Source organism: Terrapene carolina, unplaced genomic scaffold (genome assembly GCF_002925995.2).
Source record: "Terrapene carolina triunguis isolate 2854851 unplaced genomic scaffold, T_m_triunguis-2.0 Scaffold42, whole genome shotgun sequence".
Classification (NCBI taxonomy): Eukaryota; Metazoa; Chordata; order Testudines; family Emydidae; genus Terrapene; species Terrapene triunguis.
In genome coordinates this window covers 28,886,733-28,914,254 of record NW_020664393.1, presented here as the reverse complement: position 1 = coordinate 28,914,254, position 27,522 = coordinate 28,886,733, and the positions used below count along the sequence as shown (strand labels likewise).

Genomic DNA, 27,522 nt, shown 5'->3' with positions numbered 1-27,522 from the left:
TTATTTCTAGTCTGAATTTATCTAGTTTCAACTTCCATCCACTGGATCTTGTCAGAACTTTGTCTGCTATAACAGAGTCCTCAATTATCAAATTTCTGAATCATGTAACTTAGTTCTTGCAGTACAAAAAAATCACAAGATTTGTACAAGCTTTGGTGCTACGACTGGTCTTTTACTGGTCCATTCAAGTCCTTTTATTCAGAAAATCAAAGTTTATCTAGAAATCGTGAAGATGTTTTGAGTTAAGAAATAAATACAAGTTTATTGCTTACCGTTGCTGATTTCCGATCACCTTTCAATAGTTTTCCAAGTATTTCAAAGCCATCAGTTGTGATGTTTCCAGACTCCTTAATTGGTTTCTCCATTACTTCACTGCAATCAATGTAAATCTTAACACTTGTTGAGGTTACAACAATATGAACCTAACAAAAAAGGGTATAAAAATAGCAATGTAACTAAAAACATGTGAATGTACTTGACCTTTAATAGTGTTTACCTTTTTATGTGTTTTTATATTATTTTCGTTCCCTTTCAAAGAACCTAGTTTCTAAAGGGGGAAAGTGCTAATTTCAGGAAAGTATAGCACCTAATGGCTGCTTTAAAACAAGTTGAAAATTTGGCAAAATGAATACACAAGTAAAATCAAGAAGTAAAAGAATAGTATAATTTAAACCATAGAACTACCATGAGCAATTTACATGAGTTTTAAAGGCTTGAATAAAAAATGCTCTAAGACAGAAAGAAAGAAGCTAACGAAGAACAGAACTGAAAGAAGTGAATGTAACTTCTCTTGCGTTAAGAGCTGGGACCACACAAGAGGTTTATGAGTCTGATACTGACGTGTAACTAATAGACTTGATCTGATAATTGAGACAGTAGATTGTTTTAGATCCAGATATCTGGGGTTCAAGTCCCACAGATGAGTCAGCCAGGAGTGTCGTTACATGATGACCCAGAAGGGAGAAGAAAGAACTGGCAGAGGGGGGAACAAAAAATAAAGCAAACATACCAAATCCACCAAGAAAAGAAAACTGGAAAAAAGAGAAAAGGATAAATGAAAAGTAGTGGAAAGAAGACTGGCCAAAAGAAATGAAAGACATGAGCAAAGGAAACAAGGCTACTGAGAAAGGAGAATGAAGTCTGTTAAGGAAATCAGGGATAATTAAAGGGGGAAGAAGAAAGATATGTAAAACACACTGTAAACATATTGATTTGTCCTGTTGGGACTGTACATGGTTAAGTACCAGATTATGCATGGATAAAATAAAGGATGACCCGCCTCCAAAATATTCAGTGCTTTACAGCTTGGTTCCACTCCGTGACTATATTTACCTATGGACCAGTTGGGTCAAGCCCTGGGACAACAGTAAAGGGGACACAACATCCAGGAAACAAGTGATAGAAAGAAAAGGGACACAGATGAGCTATCAGAAACACATTTCTTTTTTATTTCAACTTGATTTTCTCTTGAATTTTTCTGTAACCAACCGGAAGGCTCTCTGATCACAGGATAATGTGTCCACTGCTGCCTTATTTATATCTGAAGTTTTGCCTATTTACAGAATTTGGCCAATTCTGGCCAGAGGTCAATAATTTTATTCATGACCCAGGGCAACAGAAAGGTTTCACAGGTCCTACATACCTCTGCCTATTAAATGTTACCATTTAGGAGTGCTAAGAACAGGAGCAGACAATTCTTGAAGTATATCTATTTATGCTCAGAATTTCTGTTTATCACATCACATACTCTACAAATAACATATCAGTATTTGGTGATTACTTTAAAAAGTTTGGCATAAAGTTGAAAAAAACAGAAACTTTTAAATGTCTTGAGTCAACAAGTGACTGACCAATCTCCTGAGAATTAGATTTTTTTCATGCTAACTATTTTCCATGTGGAGTTGTCTCCAGGACATTAGCTTAGCTTATCTAAAACCTTCCAAACATTACATATTACTGTATATAATTAGAATTAAGACTTTACAAACTGCTATAATTTTTTAAAAATTCAGTTAGTTTCATCAGGGCCGGCTCCAGCATTTCTGCTGCCCCAAGCAAAAAATAAAAAAAAAGCCGCGATCGCGATCGGCGGCTGGAATTGGGAAAAAAAAAAGCCGCGATCGGCGGCGGCAGTTCAGCGGCAGGTCCTTCGCTCCTAGAGGGAGTGAGGGACCTGCCGCCCCCGAATTGCCGCAGGTGCCGCCCCTCTCCCTTGGCCGCCCCAAGCACCTGCTTGTTAAGCTGGTGCCTGGAGCCGGCCCTGAGTTTCATGATCTAAAACTACATGTACTATGAGCTTTTTGTTAATTTTCCCAATTTTGTGTGTTAATCAAATTAAGAACTTGTGCAAAACAAGAATAAGAGTGTAATCCAGCATGCCCACAATGTGTTATGTCCAGATAACTGGGCATAAAGACCTGGATGGTGATGAAACCTCCCATAACAAGAAATTTCAGGCATTATGACAAGACCCTAAATTCATTCTGATTTAGTATCGGACACACGATTAAACTGTCATAGCAGCTTTTACCAAACAATTTTATATTAAATTTAACCATGCTATAGATATGTTTTACTTGAACTAAAATATATGTAAAGTGTGCACATATTTTTCACCTACACCCAAAGCCTATCTGCATAGCAGTTAAGAGTTACACTGTACTACCTGTTTACAAACATGGATTATAAGAGATGGGTCTAAACCAGAACAATGGATATGAATGCCAACTAACTTTGGAAATGTGCTACTTAAACTCCATCAAAAGTAGGAAAAACACCCTAAGGTTCCTTTCAGTTTTATAGTGAAAATTTAATAAGGGTCTCCCACAGACACTTGAGATCCTCTCCAGGTCATCACTAGTTTAAATCTGAATCTGAACCCAGGCTTGAATTTCACAGATCAAACCACATCTGTAATTAAAATGTTTGCACATTTACCTAAAGTTGATCGTAAATATAACATATGTGAATTCATTGGTTTGAATTCTTTTTAACATCCCTCACTTTAAGAGAAACGTTCCTTCCAATTTCTAACCAACTAATGTACAACATCATTTCTGACTAAGTTCAGTTGCCATTTCTGGCACTGAAGAGTTACAAAAAAATATATTCTTTGCAGTAGTGTGTGTCCGCATGGACCACAGTAAAAGAAAATTGACAATCTTTGTTAGCTACAACTAACTGAGCCATATCAACAGACTATGTAAACTACTGTCCCATTAAAAAACTCCACATCATAAGAAATAAAGGCATAAGTGCATTACGAAGTTCTCTGCGGTCAACTTCTGGAAGACTGTAATCTAAAAGACAATCTAGCATAGTAAAAAGAAAGAACAATAAAAGATATCTGTCTCTCCAAGAGGGTTAGATGTCATTTTAATTGCTGTATCTAGGAGCCAATATTTTTCCTAAGGGACTTGCCAGATTCAACAGCCTTCACCATAGCTATGCTACACAAAGCCTACAAATATGCCAAAGTGAATTTCCCCTGCACCGCTGGCTGTAGGTTAACTGCTTTTCACTGAATGAATCTGTAAGTCATCAAATGAAAACCACAAAAATGTTTGATATTCTGGAATACATTTGGTCATGTTTTAAAGATGTGTCATCTTTTTCACACTGGATGGGAAAAAAATTCTAAAGTACATTTTAAAATGTGTTAGAAACTGTCCCCACCCCCAAACCCAAGACTTTCAAGTAGCTGAAACTACAGATATTCGTTATTACAATATACTCCTGTTTATCCCAATGGCATAGGGAACATCCCAAACTTTCAGATAATTGGGTGTTCAGATAAACGGATGTTATTTCAACTAGCATAGGACTACATGGTGGACACACTGTCGATTTGTGTCCACCATGTAGTCCTATGCTAGTTGGATTTCCAGATACAGGGCATTCAGACAGCTGGAATTACACTGTACTGATAATCAACATGTCTGACATAGAATTCATCCCTGCATATGCATGTTGGGCTTTAAGTGATACCTGATGCATGAGCAGGGGAGTCCCTTCATGCCATCATCAAGAGTCTGATTCACATACAGCAGTCAGGCTGCATTGGTGTGAAATCCAGAATACCTCCAATGAAGTCAAAATTACTCCAGATATACACTGGTGTAAATAATCTCTGATCTACTGATTCAGTTCTGGGAATAGGGTACAAGGAATCATTCCGCCACATCAAAGAATGGATACATATTTCAATTGCCCCTAAAGAATAAGGAATAGTCTAGTAGTCAGTTTATGGATCTGGATTTTCTTAAATACTTTGCAAATGGCTGCTGCTCCTCAATTAGTGGTGATCAGGTAGGTATCTGCATTTATTTAATGACAGAAATAACATCAAATGCTACATTCTTATTTTGCCTTACTGAATGTAGTTAATGCACACAACTAACTCCCTATCTTTTTGTTCCCATTAGCTCTGATTTATAAGCTGATCTTTATTACGAGCAGTATCAGAGAACTTTGTCACCTCTGCTGTATTCATAGTAAGATGCTAAGAACAACATGACACCAGCTGCTAATGTATGTAATGATGGACACCTCAAAAGAAAGTTGGTAGCATAGCGCTCAGAGCTTTAGAAAAATGACTCAGGTATTTTGTAGTCCTCTAGGACAGAAGTTTGAACCCTGAGACTGACATCTGGAATAAGACATGTTAAGTGCTATTCTGCATTTTATAACTGCTTTTTTGTTATAAATATGAATATAACTTTCATGCCAACAAAAATATTTATTCTACATTTTATTGACAGTATTACTCCATTTCTGTATATGGACAAAACTACTTAAAATTCAAGTATCTTACTGAACTGTTATAGAAAGAAAGACAAAGGGCCAGAAGCCAAGCATAAAACAGAGACCACCCTAGATTTAGGGGCTATGCAGCTGTGATCCAACCCACTTACTGACATCTTTCCCAAAGTCCCTGAGATAAACATTTCTTAAAGTGGAGAAAGAAAAGTTCATTACAACAGAAAAGAAATGTACCCAAGATGATGTTTTTGGCAGTATCCTGTGCTTGTTAAACTATAAAAAGCTAGCAGTGAGTGACTTTTATTCACTTGTGTTTTAATTAGGTGTGAAGATCATGGTTCAACATACTAGAATGCTGGCACAAAAAAAAACAGTTACTACAGAGAAGTTAAAAACCCTAGCCCGCTTTCGCTGAGGTCCCTGGGAGTAGGATAGGATCGCAATATGATCTGGATCAGCCGGCAATAGTAGCAACCTGATTTTAGTATCAATAAAGGGATCTGTTGCAACTATATGCAGTAGCCAGAAGAAAGCTAAGGAAAAGGGAGATAAAGAAAAGCAAAGAGGACATATATTTCAGCTGACTGAAAATGTTGTTATTCTAACTCACTTTCATAGCTTACATTTAACTGCTTAAAAAAGCAGAGAGATTTTTTTTAGGCCTATGTATTCATATGGTCTGGGCCAGACTCTTTTATCTGCTCTTTGGTTACAGGCAGACAAGCCTATTCAGATCAAATTTTCAGAATTAAGTAGACAAAAATGGATATGCATAATCTGTGCATAAAATTACTACAGCTGTGTGACACTGGGGTAATAGTCAAACATCTCACTAGTTATTTATGCTTTAGACAATTCTGAAACACTGAGTTTCAGTCTAAAAATGGCATTTACATTAATTATCTCTTTTAATCCAATGTTCCCCTATATCCTTTTTCTATTCAGCCACTGCAGATTCAGGTGCCAACCCCATTCCTAGCAAACAAGCAGCAGAGGCATTCGCTGTGTACGCATCCTGCACAGACACTACATAAAAAAATAAAACCTTAGCATCTATGTAGTCATTGTATTTGTGATTTCAGAGAGACTTACAAAAGTTGGTGTTGTTCCCGTTTTACAGACGGGTACTCTGAGATAGTGAGAAGTTAAAGGAATGGATCAAGGTCCCAGACTAAGCCAGCTGCCAACAGAAGAACAGAATCCAGGTCTCCTGACCCTCTGTGCTCTGCTCAACCAACAAATACACGTATCTCGTTGATCTAGATGAGCCTATGGGTAACTGAGAGCTGACGTTCTCCCAACACAGTTATTAATCTTGAGAAATTAAGTCAGTTTTGATCCTGCCTGGCTCAAGGCACAGCTGTAACTGGCAAACATTTGATCAAAAATGCTATGCACAGGCTGGAAGCTGAAGGTGATGATACAGACAGAAGACATTCTGGTGCTAGCTTTCAGAGAAGTGAGTAAGAGTTCCAGCTCAAGAAAAACATACTTGCAATCATACTTTATCAACCAATATGTGCTTTCTCCAGATACAGTAATTTACGTGATTAGTTAAGTATTGTACACCTTGGCTAAAATTCATATTAAATATTTTAGACTCAATATTTCAGAAGCCATGCACTTAGTATAATTACTGGGCATTACATGTATTATGCTTGTTAAGCACATGACTTCAATTCAAATAGCTATTTATCTTTTAAACTACTGATGCCTCACAATTGACTGCATATTCTCACACCCACACATATCTTTGCTCCTATTTCTTCTTCTTTTCTCTGTCTTTCCCTAGGCTCCTCCCAATTGTTTCTCTCTATGGATTCTTTTCCCTATTTTCTGCTTCATAATTTTCTTGCTGTCTCATATACTTGGAAGAGTCTCCCGCCTCTTGTCCACATACAGCCCTCCCTCCACACCTTTGGCAAATCCTTTCTAACACTGGACCCCATGTCATTTTCACTGACATCAATAGGAGCTTGAAAAGTATTACTTCAGGCATCTTGTCTCACTATGATTTGTAAACCACTATGTAAATGTATGTGTCTGTACAGGGCCGGCTCCAGGCACCAGCTAAGGAAGCAGGTGCTTGGGGCGGCCAATACAAAGGGGTGGCACTCCGTCCGCTATTGGGGCGGCACGTCTGGGTCTTCGGTGGGAATTCAGCAGCGGGTCCCTCAGTCCCTCTCTTCCTCTTTGAGCTGCTGCCGAAGTGCCGCTGAAGAGGAAGAGAGGGAGTGAAGGACCTGCCGCCGAAGTGCCGCCGAAGAATGGAGCGGCGCGATTGAGCTGCCGCCGAAGTGCCGCCGATCGGCTTTTGTTTTTTCCCCCACCGCTTGGGGCGGCAGAAAACCTGGAGCCAGCCCTGTGTCTAAATATGACAGCTGTTTTTGTTTGCTTGTTTGTTTAACAGAGAAGCACTTTGCAAGATAATATGCACATAATTTTAATCCTTTACCTTATGGAAGCTTCCATAAAAGATTTTCTTTACTGCATTATCATCAAAAGTTACTGTCTGAACTTCTCCTCTTGTATCCTTGTTAAAGAATGACAATAATTTGGTGGAAGCTGCAACAAGAAGATACAATAAATAAATGTCATTTGGGTCACAGTGCTGATGTTATTCAAAGAAGAGAACACCATCACACTAACAATACATACATATACACTGTACAGTTCTACCGAGTACATTTTTAATTGTATACACAGCTATTACTGGGACAGTTTTAAAGACCCAGATTAGTGAAAGTGAGCATTCCACTGGTCTTAGATTTAATAATGATAAAGAAACATAGTGCTTATACAGATTTTTGAATAATTAATTGAAATACAATATTAAAAAAACATTTAGATCACAAAATAATATACCTTTTTACCATGTAGGAATATTTTGGTTTTGAAACAATTCTAGAAAGAATGCAAAACAACTGTAAATTTCTATCTACAAATTCTCTATGCAATTAGTAAAATTGTCCTTACGATCAAGGATTACTCCGACTTGTGGTTTGAAATCCCTATCTGTAATTTGCCAAATTGCAAATGGCTCATTGGGGGTTTCCGAAAGAAGGCGAAACAGCAGTATGATTGTGTAAGCACGTGGCAATCCATCTGGATGAAGCTCCCTGTTCAGAGAACATGAAGATATTTTGCATCAAACACGCATAGAAAAAGGAAAGATCTTCATCGTTTTCACTTTTTTTAAAAGAGAGGACATAATCAAAATGGGAAAATTACATCGTTTAGCAAAGCTCAGCCTGTTAACTCTTTAATCAAATAGCAAAGAATTAAGCAAAGAGAAACCACATTATGGGCTATGTTGAGACTTTAACTCCCAGCCTGCATTAGAGTGGAGGTGGGGAGAAATTGATGCAAGACCAGCAAGAATAGGCATTCTAAAGGCATTCTAGTTGACTCAGCCAAGGTTTTGGTGCTTGACCTCTGTTACATTTACAGGATGTGGAGTGGGTTGCTCCTATATAAACTCAGCTGGTGATCCATACAGGAAGAAGATGGACCATAACCTAGTTCTTGCCCTGCACATCCCATTTTGAGTAGTCAGGCACTGGGAGCACAAGGAACTCAACTGTGGCTGGCTCACATGCAGAGGGTGCAATGGGAGAAGGAGACATTAAATTTATTCCACAGATGTCGTGCAGCATTTTGGGGCATGCTTCCTTAGTTGTCATCTGTGGATTTTTAGGCTTGTGTCATGGACCCTGTTGGACACCAAATGACAGAAAACCACAAGTAAATGAAAGTATGTTAAAGGGAACCCGGAGGCCTGGCTGAGCAGGCCTGGCTGAGCATTGCCTGGCTGAGCAATGTCTGAAGTGAAAAGAAAGCAGCAGGGTAGATGTGAGGGAAACTGAGAAGGAGGAGCAAATTTTGTTTCAATTTAGCCAACAACATGGCTGACACCATTACTGCTGAAACTCTGCTATTGGCTGAGAAGGCCATATGGTCCCGTGAGCTAAAACAGAGAAACCTCAAAAACTGGTAGTGAAGCTTTTATATATTTTGGACAAAACTGACAACCCCTTACATTTAGTATCATGCTACTACAGTAACCATATCGCTGCTTCAATAAAAGGTGGCTGACATAAGGGGCAAGATAAGCAAGTGAATATGACAAATCTATGTATAATTCAATATCAAGAGATAACTCAGATATTAATGCAACTGTGCCATTAGGATTCCTAGGGAGCATTGATTTCCTGAACACTACTGTTTAAATTGAATTTAATTTTCTGGCTTTATATAATATATATGTATCAAGAAGATCCCACAAAGGCTATTTTTGCTTGCACTCTCTCTCTTTCTCTCTCTACCTACAGTCAGCCAGCCAACTCTTCAATATTTTTCCTAATTTGAATACACAGAAAACATCTTACTCAGGTCCCACTTAGGTGCAGGCTTTGACTTAATAAAATGGTAAAGCAAGCTATAAGGTTCTACTGAATGCAAACTATCTGCACTTTATGAGTCCTGCAATATCCAGAAAGCCATAGAATTTTGCTCTTTCCCAGGTCAAGCTATCAAAGGGAAAGACTGGCTGACCGAAGAAGACAAAAAAAAAGTCCCCAAATACTCCACCTTGGCACATTGAGAGTTGAGCAAGCTGGCAAAGGGAAGGGGAAAGAGCCTGCTTAAATTTATTCCTTATATTTGGCAATTCTCCTATGTTTGGTCTGCCCCCTTCTATCCATTCTGGTAGGGTTGCACAGTTGTCGAAAGTTCCCATAACTGGACAACTAGAGTTACATGATATAAAAAATGGGGAGGGGGAAGGGTGGACTGGCTCTAGACGTGCCCTCTGGCAGAGCAACGCTAAATTCTAAACTTTACCTGAGTGGGGAGAGAAGAAACTTCTGGATCCTCCCTTCGTGGTTGGGAGGGGAAAGGGGTTTCTCCTCCATGACTGGACTCCTCTTATTCTAGCTAGCTCTGTTTTTTGTGAGGGTCCCACATTACCCCTCTCAGTATCTCCCTAGCTGAGCTCTAGAACAGAGTGGTCAGCTAGGGAAGACTTGCTTCAGGCCATAGCTCCTTGAAAAATTCTCCGTTTGTCCAATATGGTGACTGGGCTGGGTGGTGTCACACACCTGGGGAATTGTGACCATAGGCAGAAATGTGTTGCCTGTTACAACTTCTAAACAAATGGCACTTATCCTTCAGAATCAAAAACAGTCTCCCTGGCTAAGTGGTTTCTTTGCACAAGTAGCCACAGAGGGCTTTTTTTTATTATTGCATAGGGCCTGTAATGTGAATTAAATTAATTAACTAAAGTAGGCCTGGTTATATGAGGCATCCTCTTGAGAAAAGAACAGGGACTGTCTTTTTGTTCTGTGTTCATACAATGCCTAGCAGAATGGGGTCCTGGTCCATGACTGGGACTCCTAGGAACTACAGTAATGCAAATAATAATAATAATCATGAAGCTGGAACTACCAATATAAGGACCACTAATGAAGGAACTGAATAACGTTTAATCAGAGCAATGGTTGCACATTCTTTGGAGTGTATTTCTTGGACTTCAGTAAAAACAAAAACAAAATAAAACTCATCCTCCAGCAGGTATTAATACCATTACCTATAAATTCTATTATCTTTCCCCACTTTCCCCCCTATATAAAGTGTTCCAGGAAAACAGGTTACACAGATAACTTACGATGCAGGCTGACTGATGAAAGCATTTCTATGGAGCCTGTATGCCACGTGACTAGGGAAGGATCCTGATTCCAATGATACTCCTTGTACAGAGGCAAAATGCTTCTCTGTTAAGTTGTATGATTCCAACATCTTGAAACCTTTTTGGGGGGGAAGGGGAGAGAAACACAATTTGGAGAAATTGTGATAAATGAAAAAAAAACCTTCAGAATTATCCTATACTAGGATGTTTGTATATGATTCTTACCAGGTGAAGTGTATCCCTCCAAGTAAATGAGAGGACAAGCTGAAACAGATGAAAACTGTGTTATTTTAAAAAATTCAAATGGAATCATGAACATACAAATATTTTCAAAAGATTTTATTCCGGTAAGTTTGAACTATTGTTAATTACCAGCCAACATCTGCCACTACAATAATTATCATCTGTTTGTGATCCTTTGCTTTATTCTGCTCAAGATCAATCAGTAGATTTCCAATTATGTTGGTGAAATGTTCAAATCCTTATTTATGAGGCATCTTAATGTACTATTTCTACCATGCTGGAATATAAGGAATAGCAAACAGATGAGCTTCAAGTATATTTTATTTTAAGAGCCCAATTCATAAAAAGAAATGGGCACAATGACACAATCTTTCCATGGATCTTTTATGCATGAGTCAGACTGCATATTATTCCTCAGATTCACAAGGAAAAACTGCAGATTTATACGGCTCCGTAGTCGTATGTGGAGGAGGCAATATGTGAACACATAGTTGCAGATGATACAAATGTACAAATATTTCCTTTTTTTTTTTTGCCATAGAAGGACTCCGGATTTGTAAACAGATGGATTTTATTTTAGATCTTTATAAAAGTAATATTAGACACTGGTTAGCTACATCCCCAATGCAGCCAAAAAACAGTGGTAAAGAGGAAATCTGTCACATCCAGAAGTCCATTTTAGCTACCATTCTACTTGCTCTTCAAAGAAAAATAATTGTCACTTATTGTTTATTCACTTTTTAATAGAGTATCATCTCAGGGTGGGAGATAAGATAAAAATATAATAACCACTTAAATAAGAAACATGCACTTGCTCACTGGAAATATATATTAACGTTTCTTCAAAAAGGTGTAAATGGGAAAGCCTTGACATGAGAGTTGTAGCAGTACAGTCAAATTTACTAGCTTGTGAGAGAAACATTGTTTCTTACTTACTTGAGGTAGCTGTCTCACAAATAAAAGTGAGGAGGTTCTCCTCAATCTTTTCAAAGGCATCAAAGTCATCAACGATAAATACATGACGTTCACTGGGTTTGCTGCCAATCTTTGACAGCTCATGGTAATCCACATCAGCTACACCAACAACAAAGACGCTGAAACCTGCAAAAATAATGTTTGTTATATGAAAATGCAATGAATATACATGCTTATACATTATCATTGGCTCAGTAACTCAATATCAAATCCCAATCATGTAAAGATACTGTATTCTCTGTTAAAAAATACAAGAACCAAATAATGCAAGTAGAATATACTTTTGGTTGAACCCAGTCCCTTTGCACTTTCTGGATAAAATACAGAATAAAGTAAAATCCAGTGGAGAAGAGTATTCAATATACTTTTGACCAAGGGATATCAAATGGAGAAACTCTTTCTCCATTACCTTGATGAAACAGAACAAGCAATATTTTAAACCGACGGCAAAAAATTGGCGCAAAGGACTCATGTCCTGCAGGGAAGGGAAGTGCTGTTATGGAATCATTCAGCTGCACAAAGCTGTTTGAAATAGGCAGAAGGAGTCTTTTTATGAGGTCTTCTTGCTGCTAAATAAATGGCTGAAAGGGATGAATCTATGAGTTAGATGACTGAACACCCAAGGAAGAGACATACTTAAGTACACAATTTAGATCAGAAGTGCCCAGCCAATCTCCCTGAATCAAGAAGAGGAAAGTATACTATTCTGAACATTTCCTTTTGCAAGAAGAGGGTGAAGAAACTCATGCCAATGAAGACACTGAATAGAAACCCTGAATTTTCTGGTATTAAACAACTACTGTATAAACCCCTGGAAGCCAAACAGCAAATGAACTGTTTTCTAATGTACGGTATTATCTTATGAGAGGGATCCTTGAAAACATTATGGGAAGGCATCTAAGGAGAAATGAAGAGCATAACAGTTCTGGGTTACTCCCAAGACAAACTAATCAAAAATAGTTACGCTCTGCTCTTCAATAAAAAGGATGATTAAAAAATACCTTCCACTTTAGACACTGTTGATCACTTTCTCATCCTGGCTTCCTCTCCTGCCTGTCAGGTTGCTCCTTCCAGTTCTCTTCTTCCTCTCCTCTTCCACACTTTTGGCAACCCTCAAGACTCTGCTATTTGGTCCTCTCCTGTTTTTCTTATAGCTTATCCCTGGGCAACTCATCCACTCACCAAGCTTCAACTGTCATCTCCATGCCAACAGTTCACAAATCTTCTCTATCCCTGACCTCTCCTGTTCCATCAGTCCTGCATCTGACTATATTTCTGATATATACTCTGGAGATCAGATCACCTAATTAAACTCAACAAGGCTTATGATGAGCTTCTCATGTCTTTTCCAAAACTCGCTGCCATTGGACAATATCATCATCTTCCCCATCATCCAAGCTCACAACCTTGCTATGATAGCCTCCTTACTCTTTCACAAAACATACAGGCTGCCACCGAATCCTGTCTGTTCTACAACATCTCAAAAATCTGACTCTTCCTTTCTGTCCCTATGTCTAAAATCCTTATCCATACTTTGGTTACTTCCTGCCTTGACTGTTGAAGTCTCCTAATTTCTGTGCTTCTTGATTTCCATCTCATTCCCACGGTCCATCCAAATCACCCTGGCTAACGTCATCTTCATCATCTGAGTCTTAGACCGTCATTTTCCTCTTCAAATCCTTCCAATGTCATCTTCTTGCCTTGCACATTAATGTTAGCTTATCTTCTTCAGCTTCTGGACTTTGCATAATTTTGTCTCTGCCTATATCTCTCTCCCATTTCCTCCTCCTCCTTCTCTCACCACTTCATCCTATCAATAAATCCCCTCTACCACTTCCTTTGTCACCTCCCTGATACACCTGAAGACTGGGGGAAAGGTGAGGCAGAAGGAAAGGGACTTTCAACCAAACAGTTCAGAATGCAAAAGTGATTCTCCCAAGAAGTACCATTTCAAATGCTGGCTTCAACCCAAACACTGAAGGCAGCAGTCACATGTATTGCTCAACAAATATGATATAACTGCCTTTATTATGCACTTTAAGCTTTCTTAAGCCTTTGGTTGTTTGTTGTTGTTCTTGTTTTCAGTAAGTATTAGCAATCAAAACAGGTACGATATAAACACAAGTTGAGGGCTACAATCAGCCCCGTAACTATGATTTTAGCATGCTTGCTTATACTAGGGCTGAATTTGGCCAATTTAACAATTTTTAATAGCTAATATGAAACCCAAGGAGGACAAATACAGAATTCCAAGGTAACAAAGCAATCTGAGGCTTAATCAACAGACACAAAGAAACAGAGCTAAGGTAAGGAAGCACAACAAATGCTTATATAGGAAATTAATCACCAGGCTGCTTATACTGTATATCAAAATATGAACTAAAAATGCAGAATTGGAGAACTAGAGCCTCAGCTACAGTAAACTACACTTGGTCCATCTAAGGAGGGACCATAGATGGCCACCTCTTCCTCAAAACCGGAGTGGGAGAGCCAGGGGCCTGGTCAGACCCCTGCTCAAGGTAGAGTAAATGAAGGGCTGCTCTAACTTGTGCCAGCATTAAAAGGACTCAAAGGGCCATTCCAACAGATCAGGATCATTGGACTGAAGTGCACTTAATAATGCCCCCGCCCCCCGGATAAGGGCCAGGAGTGATATAGGACAAGTTCTGTAACTATGTAAGGGGAATTCCCAGCAAACCATTTAAGCCTGCTCTGTCCACAGAGAGAGAGGAGGCCAGAATTAGGTCCAGTCAATCTTAACATTCTTAAAATAGTTTGAGCCATTCCAAATCATATACTGTAATTCGAATGTCTCTCTCAGGAACCACTACCTATTTAGGATGAATAAAGGACCAACAATACCTGATGCTGTTATATACCCATATGTTAAATTGCATGACTTAAACTCTTTCGTAAAATGAATGTCAGACTCAACTTCGTTCTACAGGTTGCTTACCAGAGTGCTGTATGATTGCTGCAGCTTTCTTAACTTCATCCTGCGACCGACCATCTGTGACAACAACAAGTACCTTGGGCACACCTCTCCTCATGCCACTCTCCCAAGTCAAGACTTTTTCTTTGATAAATGTAAGGGCTTTGCCTGCAAATTACACAAAGAATGAGGACTCATGCCACATTTGCCACTGAAAATATTTGCTTTGAAGAACGAATAAACTAGTAAGAGTAGAACATAAAGGCCTGACCTTAAACTACAGGGGATTAAGATAACAAACAGGTTTTCAAAAAACGGATTATTGGGAAGGAATACATCGTTATTCATCAGACGCACCTGTTCTTGTATTTCCTCCTTTGTACCGAATATTCTGAAGTGCTCCTAGAGCCTGGGCCTTATCATCATATGTATTCAGTTTAAACTCAGACTTTGCATCGTCGCTGTACTGCACAAAGGAAACCTGAAATGAAATGCAGCACAGCGTTCAGCCTTTGACCTGTGTGGCTTCAGGTGATCTCTCCACTAAAGTGAATTATCTTGTCAGTCACCATTGAAACAGGAAACCCATGACTGAAGTTATATGTAAATATAGATATAACAATGGTAAAGTTATCAGTTAATGTGTTAATGAGAAAATACTTGTTAGAACTATGGTGGCACCATATTTAGTGCTGATTTTCTAGTTCAGCTTAGGGATACAGCATTTATAAAAACTGTTAAAGATTACAAAAAAACGCAAGAAGCTCATGACATAGCAATTAATAGGGAATGTGCCAGAATTTCTGTCATTTGATACATACAGTATAATACATTTCCTGAACTGGAACATTAACTCATCTTGTATATTTGTATATATCCATGTAAATCTAGAGTGAATGTTCTGCCTATGTATATAATGTATATTTCATTTTGCATTTCCTTGTAGTCATAGAATATTAGGGTTGGAAGAGATCTCAGGAGGTCATCTAGTGCAACACCCTGCTCAAAGCAGGACCAACACCAACTAAATCATCCTAGCCAGGGCTTTGTCAAGCCAGGCCTTAAAAGCCACTAAGGATGGAGATTCCACCGCCTCCCTAGGTAACCCATTCCAATGCTTCACCACCCTGCTAATGAAATAGTGTTTCCTAATATCCAACCTAGACCTCCCACACTGCAACTTGAGACCACTGCTCCTTATTCTGTCAGCTGCCACCACTGAGAACAGCCTAGCTCCATCCTCTCTGGAACCCGCCCTTCAGGTAGTTGAAGGCTACTATCAAATCCCCCCTCACTCTTCTCTTCTGCAGATTAAATAAGCCCAGTTCCCTCAGCCTCTCCTTATAAGTCATGTGCCCCAGCCTCTAATTATTTTCGTTGTCCTCCGCTGGACTCTCTTCAATTTGTCCACATCTCTTCTGTAGTGCGGGGACCGAAACTGGACGCAATACTCCAGGTGTGGCCTCACCAGAGTCGAATAGAGGGGAATAATCACTTTCCTCGATCTGCTGGCAATGCTCCTACTAATACAGCCCAATATGCCGTTGGCCTTCTTGGCAACGAGAGCACACTGCTGACTCATATCCATCTTCTCATCCACTGTAATGCCTAGGTCCTTTTCTGCAGAACTGCTGCTTAGCCAGTCGGTCCCCAGCCTATAGCGGTGCATGGGATTCTTCCTTCCTAAGTGCAGGACTCTGCACTTGTCCTTGTTGAACCTAATCAGTTTTCTTTTGGCCCAATCCTCCAATTTGTCTAGGTCACTCTGGACCCTACCCTCCAGTGTATCTACCTCTCCACCCAGCTTAGTGTCATCTGCGAACTTGCTGAGGGTGCAATGAATCCCATCATCCAGATCATTAATAAAGATGTTGAACAAAACTGGCCCCAGAACTGACCCCTGGGGCAATCCGCTTGATACCGGCTGCCAACTAGACATCAAGCCATTGATCACTACCCGTTGAGTCCAACAATCTAGCCAGCTTTCTATCTATCATATAGTGCATTCATCCAATCCATACTTTTTAAGCATGCTTTACCACGTTATAGCCGAATTTGTGTTATGTCGGGTCACGTTATATTGGGGTAGAGGTGTATTTTTATACTCCTCCCTAGTCATCTGTCCAAATTTCCACTTCTTGTAAGCTTCCTTTTTGAGTTTAAACTCACTGAAGATTTCACTGTTAAGTCAAGCTGGTCGCCTGCCATATTTGCTATTCTTTCTGCACATCGGGATGGTTTGTTCCTGCGCCCTCAATAAGATTTCTTTAAAATATAGCCAGCTCTCCTGGACTCCTTGCCCCCTCATATTAGCTTCCCCGGGGATCCTGCCCATCAGTTCCCGAAGGGAGTCAAAGTCTGCTTTTCTGAAGTCCAGGGTCCGTATTTTGCTACTATCCTTTCTTCTAGACTGTCCCATTTATATTATTAGCATCCCTTACTAAGCTGGTCCTGAGCAGATGTCTAAGTATTCACACTTACTGAAATAAGTTTATCTTTTTTAATCATCATAAATATCTAAAATGAAGAACTAACAATGTAACAAGCCCAGGACAAAAGAGGAAAGGAGCTTTAAGTCTTTCCCTAGTAAGCCCAGGAAGTTCACAGCTATTGTCCTCCAACAGCTAATTTGCAGCAACTCTCCTGTTGGGCCAAAGAAGAAAAATGTTTGAAAACCAAGCAGTGTGAGGTTAGAGGTAGGCAGAATGAAGATACTGGAGAGAAGGTGTTCCAGGAGGAGATCTTTCTCTCTAGAAGTATGTCTGCAGAATGAAATAGGGGGACCAATGACGTAGAGGCATGCCTGGGGGAGGAGAGAACTGTTCACGAGCAAGATAACTGGGTGCTGCATTTCAGGAAATCAGAAATAAAACATCCTTCCAAGGAAAATCACTGTCTTCCTTCTTACATGGGAAGATGGTCTTGCACCAAGCGGTGATGGCAAAGCTCCAGAGACATTCTTACTCATGCCATTCAACTCTAGCTAATCAAAGAGCAATGCTTATGAGAGCAGGAGAGAGCTCCTATCCAGTTCCCCTTAACTAGAAGGAAAACAGTCATGATGCAGGGGCTTGACTATGAGGAGATTAACATAAGACAAAATTAAAGGCTCCTCAGGAGTCTGGCAGAGACTCCTGGCAGAGACACATAGAGAACCCCAGGAGGAAGACAAGCCGTTTCAGCCTCCCCACTATTCCTCATAGCTTTCTCTTTAAAGATGCATCCGATTTCATCCAGTGAATCCTCTTCTCCTGCAACTGTCTCCATGCTTTCTTCTGCCCACTGCACATGCACCATCCTTCCTAAACTGACACACCAAGACATTACCCTCATTCATCACCACACTCCTTCTCAACGCCCACTTCTGCTGTGACACAAACATTAGCCCATTCATAACAACTATGGAGAGGGGCAGCTGAGGATATTTTATATGCACAAAGAAACAAAAACATGCAACTAACATTACACTGGCCACAGAGCACCCTGACCACTCTGCCTGTATGCTGATTCCCTTTCATCTGCTTGCCATCTGTCTTTTGTCTTTCAGGATGTCCGCTCTTTTAGATGGGGACTGTGTTTTCCTTTATGTTTGTACAGCACAGTGCACATATGTATACACACAACATAGTACCAGAATAATTGGCAGAAATCCTATACAATAGAGAAAGGTAGAGGAGACTTTAAGAATTCAGGTTTGTTGGTTTGTTTGTTTAATTTCCCTGTAAAATGCTTGTAATGGAAATTACTCACCTGAATTCCAGCAGGGTTGATTAAGTCAAAGGCTCCAACAGTATTAAAAACAAATTTCACTACTTTGTTGAAATTATCATCACCAATACTCCAGGAAGCATCAGTCAGGAACACAATATCTGCTTTGGCGCCTTTACATACTGAAAGACAAGCACAGCTCAATGAACTCTTAAAACACCCACCTCATTTAGGACTAAACAGCACTGTTTTTATAATTTTATAGCAAGAAAGATGAGCAAACATTCAGCAAACTTCAGTCATATTCTCAACCTGCAGACTACTCTTAAATATTAAAGTAGTGTTTCTCTTGCATGTATCTCTTGCATTTCCTGGGTTTTGCAGATTTTCACACTATGCATTCAAGGACATCCCAGGTCAAATGTTGGCATATATGTGCAAAAAGTTCATATGAAACAAAACCCTGATGCGTGCAACTTAACACCAGTTTTCTTGGCAATCTACACCAAAAATAGGTTCATATGCTAAAGGCAAAGCTTACAAATCCACAGTGCATACTGAGAGTCATGGCCATTCCCCAAAATCTACGCACACTGCTACCATGACCCAGTGGCTATCTGAGCCCAATGCAACACCCTGGCAAATAGCTAGTATAAAGGGAATAAGGCCCAGGCATTATTCCCCTGTCTACACAAGGCAGGTGATGGTGTCCGAGCTGCTGCAAAGGGCCAAAGTGGGCCAGAGGATCATTAGGCCCATATATTTTTGAAGTTACTTCAATTTAGGAAAAATATAATTCAGTCTAACCTTTGAGTGTGTGGACGTACAGCAAATAAGACAAAATATACCACGAATCTACAATGCACACTTACCATCCCGAGCTGGTGGGATTGTGGGTGGTGGAGGAGGAGAAGGCGGTTGAGTTGGCGCTTCGGTGGGTTTGATGACTGAAGTAAAACAATTAAAACCTTTTATTTAATGTAACATTTTACTCAAGAAAAGACTCCACCCAGGTGAATTACCCTGTGTATGACTGAGGAAAGAACTATCAATGCTTTTATTGGTGACCAAGGCTAGTAATTCCTAATCAGCAAAGAAAAATCTGCTGTTACAAAAGCAAGTCCTTAATTTATGACAAGGGGCCAGATTCTGCCACTCTTACACAAACTGAGAAATCTCTCACTCTGTGGTTACTGCCCAATGGGATTAACCTGAGCAAGGTAATACGCCATTTGAATTTCCCCCAAATAATTGCTATTGTCTGTTCCCCAGTTCAGGGAGTTTCCCACTGACTTGAAGACACAGGAAAATAGACCCCTCAGTTGTGGTACTGTATGTCTTGTACAAACAAGACAATTGTAAGATCTGTAGTCTGGACTATTTCCATCCCATTCTGTTCACACACTTACTGTTCATATTGCCCCTGACTTACATGTGCGCTCTTTCAGAGAGATGGGCGGTCCCTCAAGGTTCGGGGTCTGAACAAAGACAGTAGCATTGTATTCGGTGTCTGGTGAAAGGCCAGTGAAACAGTGGCTGGTTTCTGTCCCACGTACTGTAATTTCTTGTCCTCGGGATCCTGTGAAAACAAACCCAAAGGAAAGAAAATGTAGGGTCCAGTACTTCCCTTTCCATAGGTGTGCGGAACGAAACAAGAGAGAGTGCATGTAGGGAGGGTGCTGAAATGGGATGAGTGGCACCTCCGCTGCTTGCTCTTCCCAGCTCAGAAAAGCCTCTGTGCAGCAACACTGTGAGGTGGGCGCTCTGCACACTGGGGAGCTGCCACGCTGTGAAGGGGGAGAGGCAGAGAGCAGCTGCTCTCCATAGTATGCACTCATCACCTCTGGTGAGCAGCAGATCTCCATTGGGAAATCCTAGTGGGAGTTAACATGGATAGAAGCAGCATTAATTTCCAATCTGCATCTTCTTAGAAAGGCAGGCTGTGTGCAGGCCTGGGGAGTTTTACCAACACAGCTTGGCTCCTGGGGGAGGCACTGGAGTTGTAATTATCATAATCTCAGGGCCCTCAGCCTGTCACATTACAATCCTTAGTTAGTCATGGCATAAAAGTAACATGTACATCTGCCCTCAGAACACACAAGGAATCAAAGGAATTTACCATCAGCTGGGTTTAGCTTTAATCTGTAGGAAGACGCTGACCGGTGAGGTGACCATCGGATACAGAAGGTATCCCATCCCACCTTGTAACTTGTTAGATCAGTGACGTTCAAGTACACTGCAAAAAGGGAAAGTGTTCAGTTTATTATCTGGGAAATATAATACATTAGATATAAAATTAACCAGATCAGAAAGAACAATGGCATCAGTAGTTGCTGGCCCATATATCACTATGGCAGTAAATTTTGCCCACATGTGGTTTTATTTTAAAAATGTCCACAGAAGAAAAAAATAGTTCTAGTCAATTCATCTCTGTTCTTTCTGTTTAGTCCCACAGATCTGACCTCTGTTATTTACAAAAGCCCAAATTCTGATACCCTTTATTATGTTAAGTACTATCTGATTCTATGGGCTGTCCCACTAAAATCAATAGAACCACTTATAAAGATATTTAGCATGAGGAAAGTGCATCTGATTCAGGCCCCGTTGTGTTGTATTTTATTTTATTTACTGGCAGTGCCAAGAGCTTTTAATGAGACCATTTAAGAAAATCAGGATTTTACAACTCATCCTTTTTTGCTGAAATCTCAAATGGCTCATTAACTGAGTTCAGCAACGAACCAATCCTCCGCTGAGCAGGTTCAGCTTTGATGGAATGTGCAGTCAGTCGATATTACCATGAGATGCACTCAGAAGCAGTGAGGGGCCTTAATCTGCCTGGTGCTGACTGCACCCTGTGATCTACTGAGCACATTCTAGCCAATGGGTGTAGTAGGTGTTGAGCACCTTGAAGGCTCAAACCCAGCTACAGCCAAACAAATTTTAAGAAATGGAACTAGAGGGTTGTCTATTGCAAGCCATTAGTAAAAGCAATGTTTAAATAATTTGGGTTTCTAAGCTTAATTTTATTTATGGGCCTGATTCTCACAGGTCTGAGCATCCAGAATTGTGGAGTGTGCAGACCATAAGGATCAAGGCCCTAAATATAGACTTTTCAGTCAACATGAGATCACTTCAACAATTATATCCTATGTGACTACAATAAAAGTGGTTTGGACTTACATGTAGTGCCTTGATCAATCAGGGGTGCGCTGAGTCCAGAATCGTATTGGGCATAAACGTTCACATCATAGATAGTACTAGGAGACAGGTTGTGCAATGTGTATGAAGTCACTTCCCCAACAAACACCTCCATTGGCGGCTCATCAGAACCTTGAGTTAAAGGGAATCACAGAAAAAGACACACAATTCTATGAGCATTCTGCTATGGCACTATCAGTATTCTTTTATATAAGCCACACCCCTGAGTGGCACAGTTATATCAACCTAGCCCCAGTGTACACAGCACTAGGTCTAGAAGCTGGGCTTGTCCAATCAACATAGCTACCGCCTCTCGCACAGGTGGATTAACTATGCCAATGGGAGAAGCTCTCCTCTCGGCATAGTAGTGTCTTCAATGAAGTGCTACACTGGCGCAGCTGCACTGATGCAGCATTTTAGGTGTAGACCTGCCCCAAAACTTGGTCCTTGTTTTTAAAAAACATACTTGTTATTTCTTAAACCTATTACTTTAGTAAACAAACATTCTCATTGCTAATAAAATAAATGTAGCTTTACTAGTGCAATATTTGTATTTAATTTAATTTCCAGAGAAGCATGCAAATGTGGATTCATTCTCATGTCAAATAAAAGCATTGAAGGACTGTCATTCATTCAAACTCTGGGCCTGATTCTCATCACACACTTGTGTAAATCAGGAGCATCTCCATGAAAGATACAAAAACTGGTATAAATGAAAAGAGAACAGGCCTGGGACAGGAGATACATGTTGTATTAAATGTCAAATATGTATTTAAATCAAATGTGCTGTAATGTGTGTGACAATGTATGTGGTGTTCTCATGGTCTTTCTTTTGAAACGCTGAAATTAACAGGAAAACATCTTACTCCTTTAAAGTTAATAAACCCACAAATTAAAATAAATAAAGAAAACACCTTTAAAGCAAAGGGCTCAGTTTTCATGAGGATACACAGGATATTTCCACCCAGATCTTTTAACTCATTACTCATTGTTTTCAAAGTGTTCTCTTCAAAGGAGACAGGTTTTCTTACCTACAGGTTTATACGCAAGTTTGTACCCAAGAACAGGAGATGGTGAGGGATCCCAGGAAACCCTGAATCGTGTATACCACTCATCAGAAATATGTATGTTTTGAGGAGGAAGCAACCCAACTGAAAAGAAAGAATAAGCATTAGAATTGTTATTAGTAGCAACTGCCTTTTAAAGCTGTATAACAGGTAAATTGTAAACTCCCTGAAGAAGAAATTATGTCTTTGGATATGTTTACATTGTGCCTAGAACAACAGGGCCCCAACACAGATGGGGGCCTCTGGCACTACTGCAGCAGAACTATTAAGTAATAAGGAGGAGAAATGAGAATACAGTACTTAATGCTAAAGCTAAGTTACCAGTTCGTCCATTTCCTGTCAGCTGTCCACCGTCTCCATCATCATACACAGCCACAACAGTAATTTTATATGGCGTGTCTGACTGCAGTGGCTGTAATATCACATTATTTCTTCTTCCGGGTACTGTTGTCTAGAAATCACGAGAGAAATACAGATGAATATGTTGTAATATTTTACCTGACCTATAATTGTAATGAACTGTAAATGAGCAACCCTTATGGAATTTGTGGATGTATTTCACTGCAAATAACCAGCTGTGGTTTTTTAATCCAGCTATAGAGAAATCTATTTTATTGAAAGGAAGACTCCACTGCTTTACCATTTCAGAACAATTTCAACCTGCATAAAATTAACAGTATGGCCTGTTTAAATTATTTTTAAATATAACTTTGTAACTTTTGTCAAAAAACTGGACTCCTCGTCTCCTTCCCTTTATAATATTGTAGCTATCCCCACACCAGAGTGATATTCCACAGCTCCCTGTGGCTTCTCCAGACCTCGTTCAAGAATTAAACACCTACACACACACAAAAGGTTTGTTTCCTCCTCACATGGAGAGAGGACAAGTTATTGTTGTGGGTTTTTGGAGAGAGAATAAACAAGAGAAGACAAAGCTATTGGAGGGAGGAGGGGAGAGAGAAGATAACCTTGTTGGTGTGTTTCCGTTGTGAGAGTGTGGAGTAGAGAAAAGGCAGAATACCCACAAACACCATGGTCACCTTCTCCGGAGCACAGGGCCAGAACAGCAGGGTAAAGAGAGATAGGGAGGACACATACAGAAGGGAAAAGTAGGTGTGAACTGGGCCTGGAGACTCTCCCAAATCCATAGATAAGGTGAGGCTGGTTGGGGGAGGAGAAGCTATGGAATGACAGCTGGTAGGGCTATGATAAAGGGTGTGCGGAGAGGGATGAGATAAAGACATGACATTTTGCTACCTGTCACAAATTAGCTATATTAATTCATGGTGTATCTCCACTGAGCCATTGCAGTTAAACCAGATATGAATTTCAAGATATATATCAGCCTCCAGAATATAAAGTCAGAGCCATCCACAGGCATAGAAAAGGTGAAACCTCCACAAATGTCCCTTAACATTAACATTCAAAATTCGAAAGTAACAAATACTAGTTATTATTTTAATACATTTATCTATCTAATCAACCTTTCCTATAAAACAGCTGAATTTTTCCTTTAAAAAATCTAATTTGTGCCATCTGCTCCCACAGCTGTTTCATTGTCCAAAAACTCTTCATGAGAAGTAAGCGCTCTTTCCAGTATCTGGCTTAAACCTTAACAGTCTGCAACTTCTCTTCATGACCACATATTTTCCACATTCTTTGTACAGTAGTTGGACCAAATAATGTCCTGGATACTTCTACATCCCCTGTAAAAACTGAAAAGCCATATTAAGATTCCCTCTCAGTCTCCTTTTTTTCTCCATACTAAGCACATTTAACCTTTCCTTTTCAGACAGAACCAGCTACACTATTACTCAATCCCATTACCGTCCTCCACTCTCTATCTAGAAGCTGGAAATACATCTTGTCAACCAAAACTGTACACAGTATTCCACATTGCCATATCAATGTTTTATGAATGTCAACAATAATTATTTTGATGTGCAAAATTTTGCCTAAGTTATGCAATCTGTTACCCTACTTGCTTCCTGCTGCAGCCAGACATCATGGTCTCTCCTTTTGTAGAGACACTGTGGTGCATCATGGGAGTGCCATGGCCACAACCCATCATGGGAGATGTAGTACAAATGGTCCCAAAGAGGAGAATGAGTGCATAAGGCACAGGAACTACAAGTCCCATGAGACACTGCCGTGGTATTTTCTCATCGAAATTTTGAGTCTTTGGACAAAATGTTTTCTGTTTTGGGCTGAAAACCAGCATGATTTTGGTTTTCAGTGTTTAGTTTTTTTAAGGAAAGTCAATTTTTTTTGCAGAAAGCAGACATCTTTTGAGAAAAAAACGGTTTAGTTGAAAATACAATTTCCCATCAAAAACTAATTCTGAATGGCTAATTTTCAACCAGCCCTATTCAGCAATAATAAATAAATAATAACAGGCAGTTATATAGTGCTTTATAGGCCAAATCTTTGTGCCACGGAACTTGATGTGAAGCAGCAGAAAGTTAAGGCACAAACTGTTACAATTCAGACAAAACCACAAAAGCAAGTACTATAAAATTTGAATTCAAGTTAATCCAGCTTGCTTAACGCAGCTCATTCTACCTACTGATTGCCCCATATACTGTATGGTGCTGTGTTTACCGGGAGTCTTAGCATGATAATACATAGTATGTGAAGCAACACATGGCTATTTACCCGGGCACAATGGCTTGAACTAAGCATACTGTGATAAGCTCAGCTCAGAATCTTCTCCTTGATCTCAACTTTAACACTATAATATGCATTGCTTTCAAGGCCTTGGTGTCTTTCTGTATTTTACGTATGCAACTACTCTGTGGAACTGACTGTTTCACTCAAGAGACTAAGACCCAGCTGCTTAAGTGCGCCACTTAACATTGCCCTATATAATAATGCCCAAACAATGCACCCCTTAAGCAACCAAAATGTACAATATCCAAATATCAGATATTTTTGTTTTTCTCTAATATCAACAGAGGATATTTAAATGCTTATTAATGAATGATTATGTATATATATATATGAATTATATATATAGGCACTTACATATTCATCTATGGGGTCTCCAACGGTGGGTGAATAAATTATTCTGTATTGCTGAACTGGCCCGTCAGCATGGTCCCATTGTACAGACAGGCTGTTTGTTGTTGGATCAAACACCTTCAAGTTCCTTGGCCCACTGCGAGGTACTAAAAGGGGAATATGTATAAGGACCAATGAAGTGCAGTGAAGACAGAAGTCCTTTCACATTATGATACCCTGGGATATAGAACTGTCTTTGTCAATGGATCAGATGTTGCCCTGGAGTGCACATCAAGGACTCCCACTGACCCCTGCATGTACATGTACATGTACATTAGGTGATAACAAACAGGTTTTGCTATTTCAGGTAATGGGGGGGCAGATTTTTGTGGACTCCCTACAATGGGTTGTACGATGGCTGGCCCTAGACCAAATGGCGCCGCAGGCAAGGAGCATTTTCAACACACCCCCTCCCTCCATTTGTTAACATTTTGAATATCTTACTTTTTATTGCTTTTGTAGCACATTTCATGATTTTGATGCACGATTTGCATGCATGATTTATCGCTGTCATATAAGACAATAAATTTGCACACTAGGATCTGTAAATCTGTATTTATATCTTACTGTTTGACTGGTGACATCCCGACCATAATATACCCGCAAGAGCATGGCTAACAACATTCTAGGAGGTTTGAAGAAAATGTAGTTCTCAGAAAGTCTGGAAGATTCCATGAGATTCTACAAAGGTCTGGAACATTCTAGGAGGTTAGTGAAAAATGAATCCACATATGGAATACCTGAAACATGTTACTTCAAACATGTTCCGTTTTGTCGCTAACAACAAAAACAGCACCCCAAGCCTGGGTCACCTGGGTCGCCTGCCCCTAAATCTGGCCCTGGGTTGTACTCATGTGATTATTATGGCAGACAAGACCTAGAATTGAAGCTGAAATTTATGCCTCTGTTTTGGCAGCAAACTGTCCATTTTAATGTGCTGTTTGATTTGGAGAGAGAGAGTTAGGAGTGTAGCTGTAATTGCATGTTACAGGCGAAAGGACTTTTTTACTGCTAAAGACCTAGATTCATTTTAAGCTTACATCACAAGTGTCAGTCTAGTCTGGTCCCTAGTAAGAATTTATCTGCATTACAACTAACAGATAATCTGGTTTAATTGGCAGCTGTTGTTCCAGGCAGGGCCGGCTCCAGCATTTCTGCCGCTCCAAGAAAAAAAAAAAAAAAAAAAAGCCGCGACCGCCACCAGCGGCGGCAAATGGAAAAAAAAAAAAAAAGACGCGATCAGCGGCGGCAGTTCAGCGGCAGGTCCTTCGCTCCTTGAGGGAGTGAGGGACCTGCCGCCCCCGAATTGCCACAGGTGCCGCCCCTCTCCCTTGGCCGCCCCAAGCACCTGCTTGTTAAACTGGTGCCTGGAGCCAGCCCTGGTTCCAGGGAGGTCTAAAATCGAAAAAGCCATTACTTAGGTGAACTGGCAGAACTACACTGGGAAGTGTACATGACATTTGTTTGTAGGCAATCCCTCACTCATATAAGCAGCAAATAGAGACACTAAGATAGCAGTAAATAAACATAATTTTGTCTCTTACTTGTTCTCCCCTGCCCAGAGCTTTGATTTCCCTCTCCATCGGCATACAGAGCCACAACGTTCACAGAGTAAGGAGTGTCAGGGGTCAGGCGCTCCAGCACAACATCGCGAGTGTTCGCTGGGACCACAATCTAGGAGGGAAAAGAGAGTGAACTTTTATCTGACAGGTCCATACAACATCCTAATACGGATAATGCCTTGTAAAATTATTATTATCCAAATTAATTATCAGTCATTTATACTGAAAGGAGGAAATTTAGGAGCCTGATCCTGTTGTGTATTTTCCAACTACAATTATGCAAGTTTATAGGAACCAGCCAGTACTGCTTGCCTAACACAAAACTCAACA

General features: G+C 40.0%; 1 protein-coding gene across 1 annotated transcript in view; it reads right to left on the bottom strand.

Moving 5' to 3' along the window:
- COL12A1 (collagen type XII alpha 1 chain) overlaps window positions 1-27,522 on the bottom strand; it is a 132,418-nt gene that overhangs the window by 25,982 nt on the left and 78,914 nt on the right. The window contains 17 exon segments of the mRNA XM_026654613.2: window positions 273-422; window positions 7,217-7,326; window positions 7,738-7,880; window positions 10,427-10,565; window positions 10,673-10,711; window positions 11,627-11,791; window positions 14,622-14,765; window positions 14,955-15,078; window positions 18,348-18,487; window positions 19,178-19,252; window positions 19,738-19,884; window positions 20,425-20,541; window positions 21,486-21,635; window positions 22,535-22,654; window positions 22,892-23,021; window positions 25,595-25,737; window positions 27,175-27,304. Of these exon segments, the coding sequence (XP_026510398.1) occupies window positions 273-422; window positions 7,217-7,326; window positions 7,738-7,880; window positions 10,427-10,565; window positions 10,673-10,711; window positions 11,627-11,791; window positions 14,622-14,765; window positions 14,955-15,078; window positions 18,348-18,487; window positions 19,178-19,252; window positions 19,738-19,884; window positions 20,425-20,541; window positions 21,486-21,635; window positions 22,535-22,654; window positions 22,892-23,021; window positions 25,595-25,737; window positions 27,175-27,304 (2,166 nt within the window).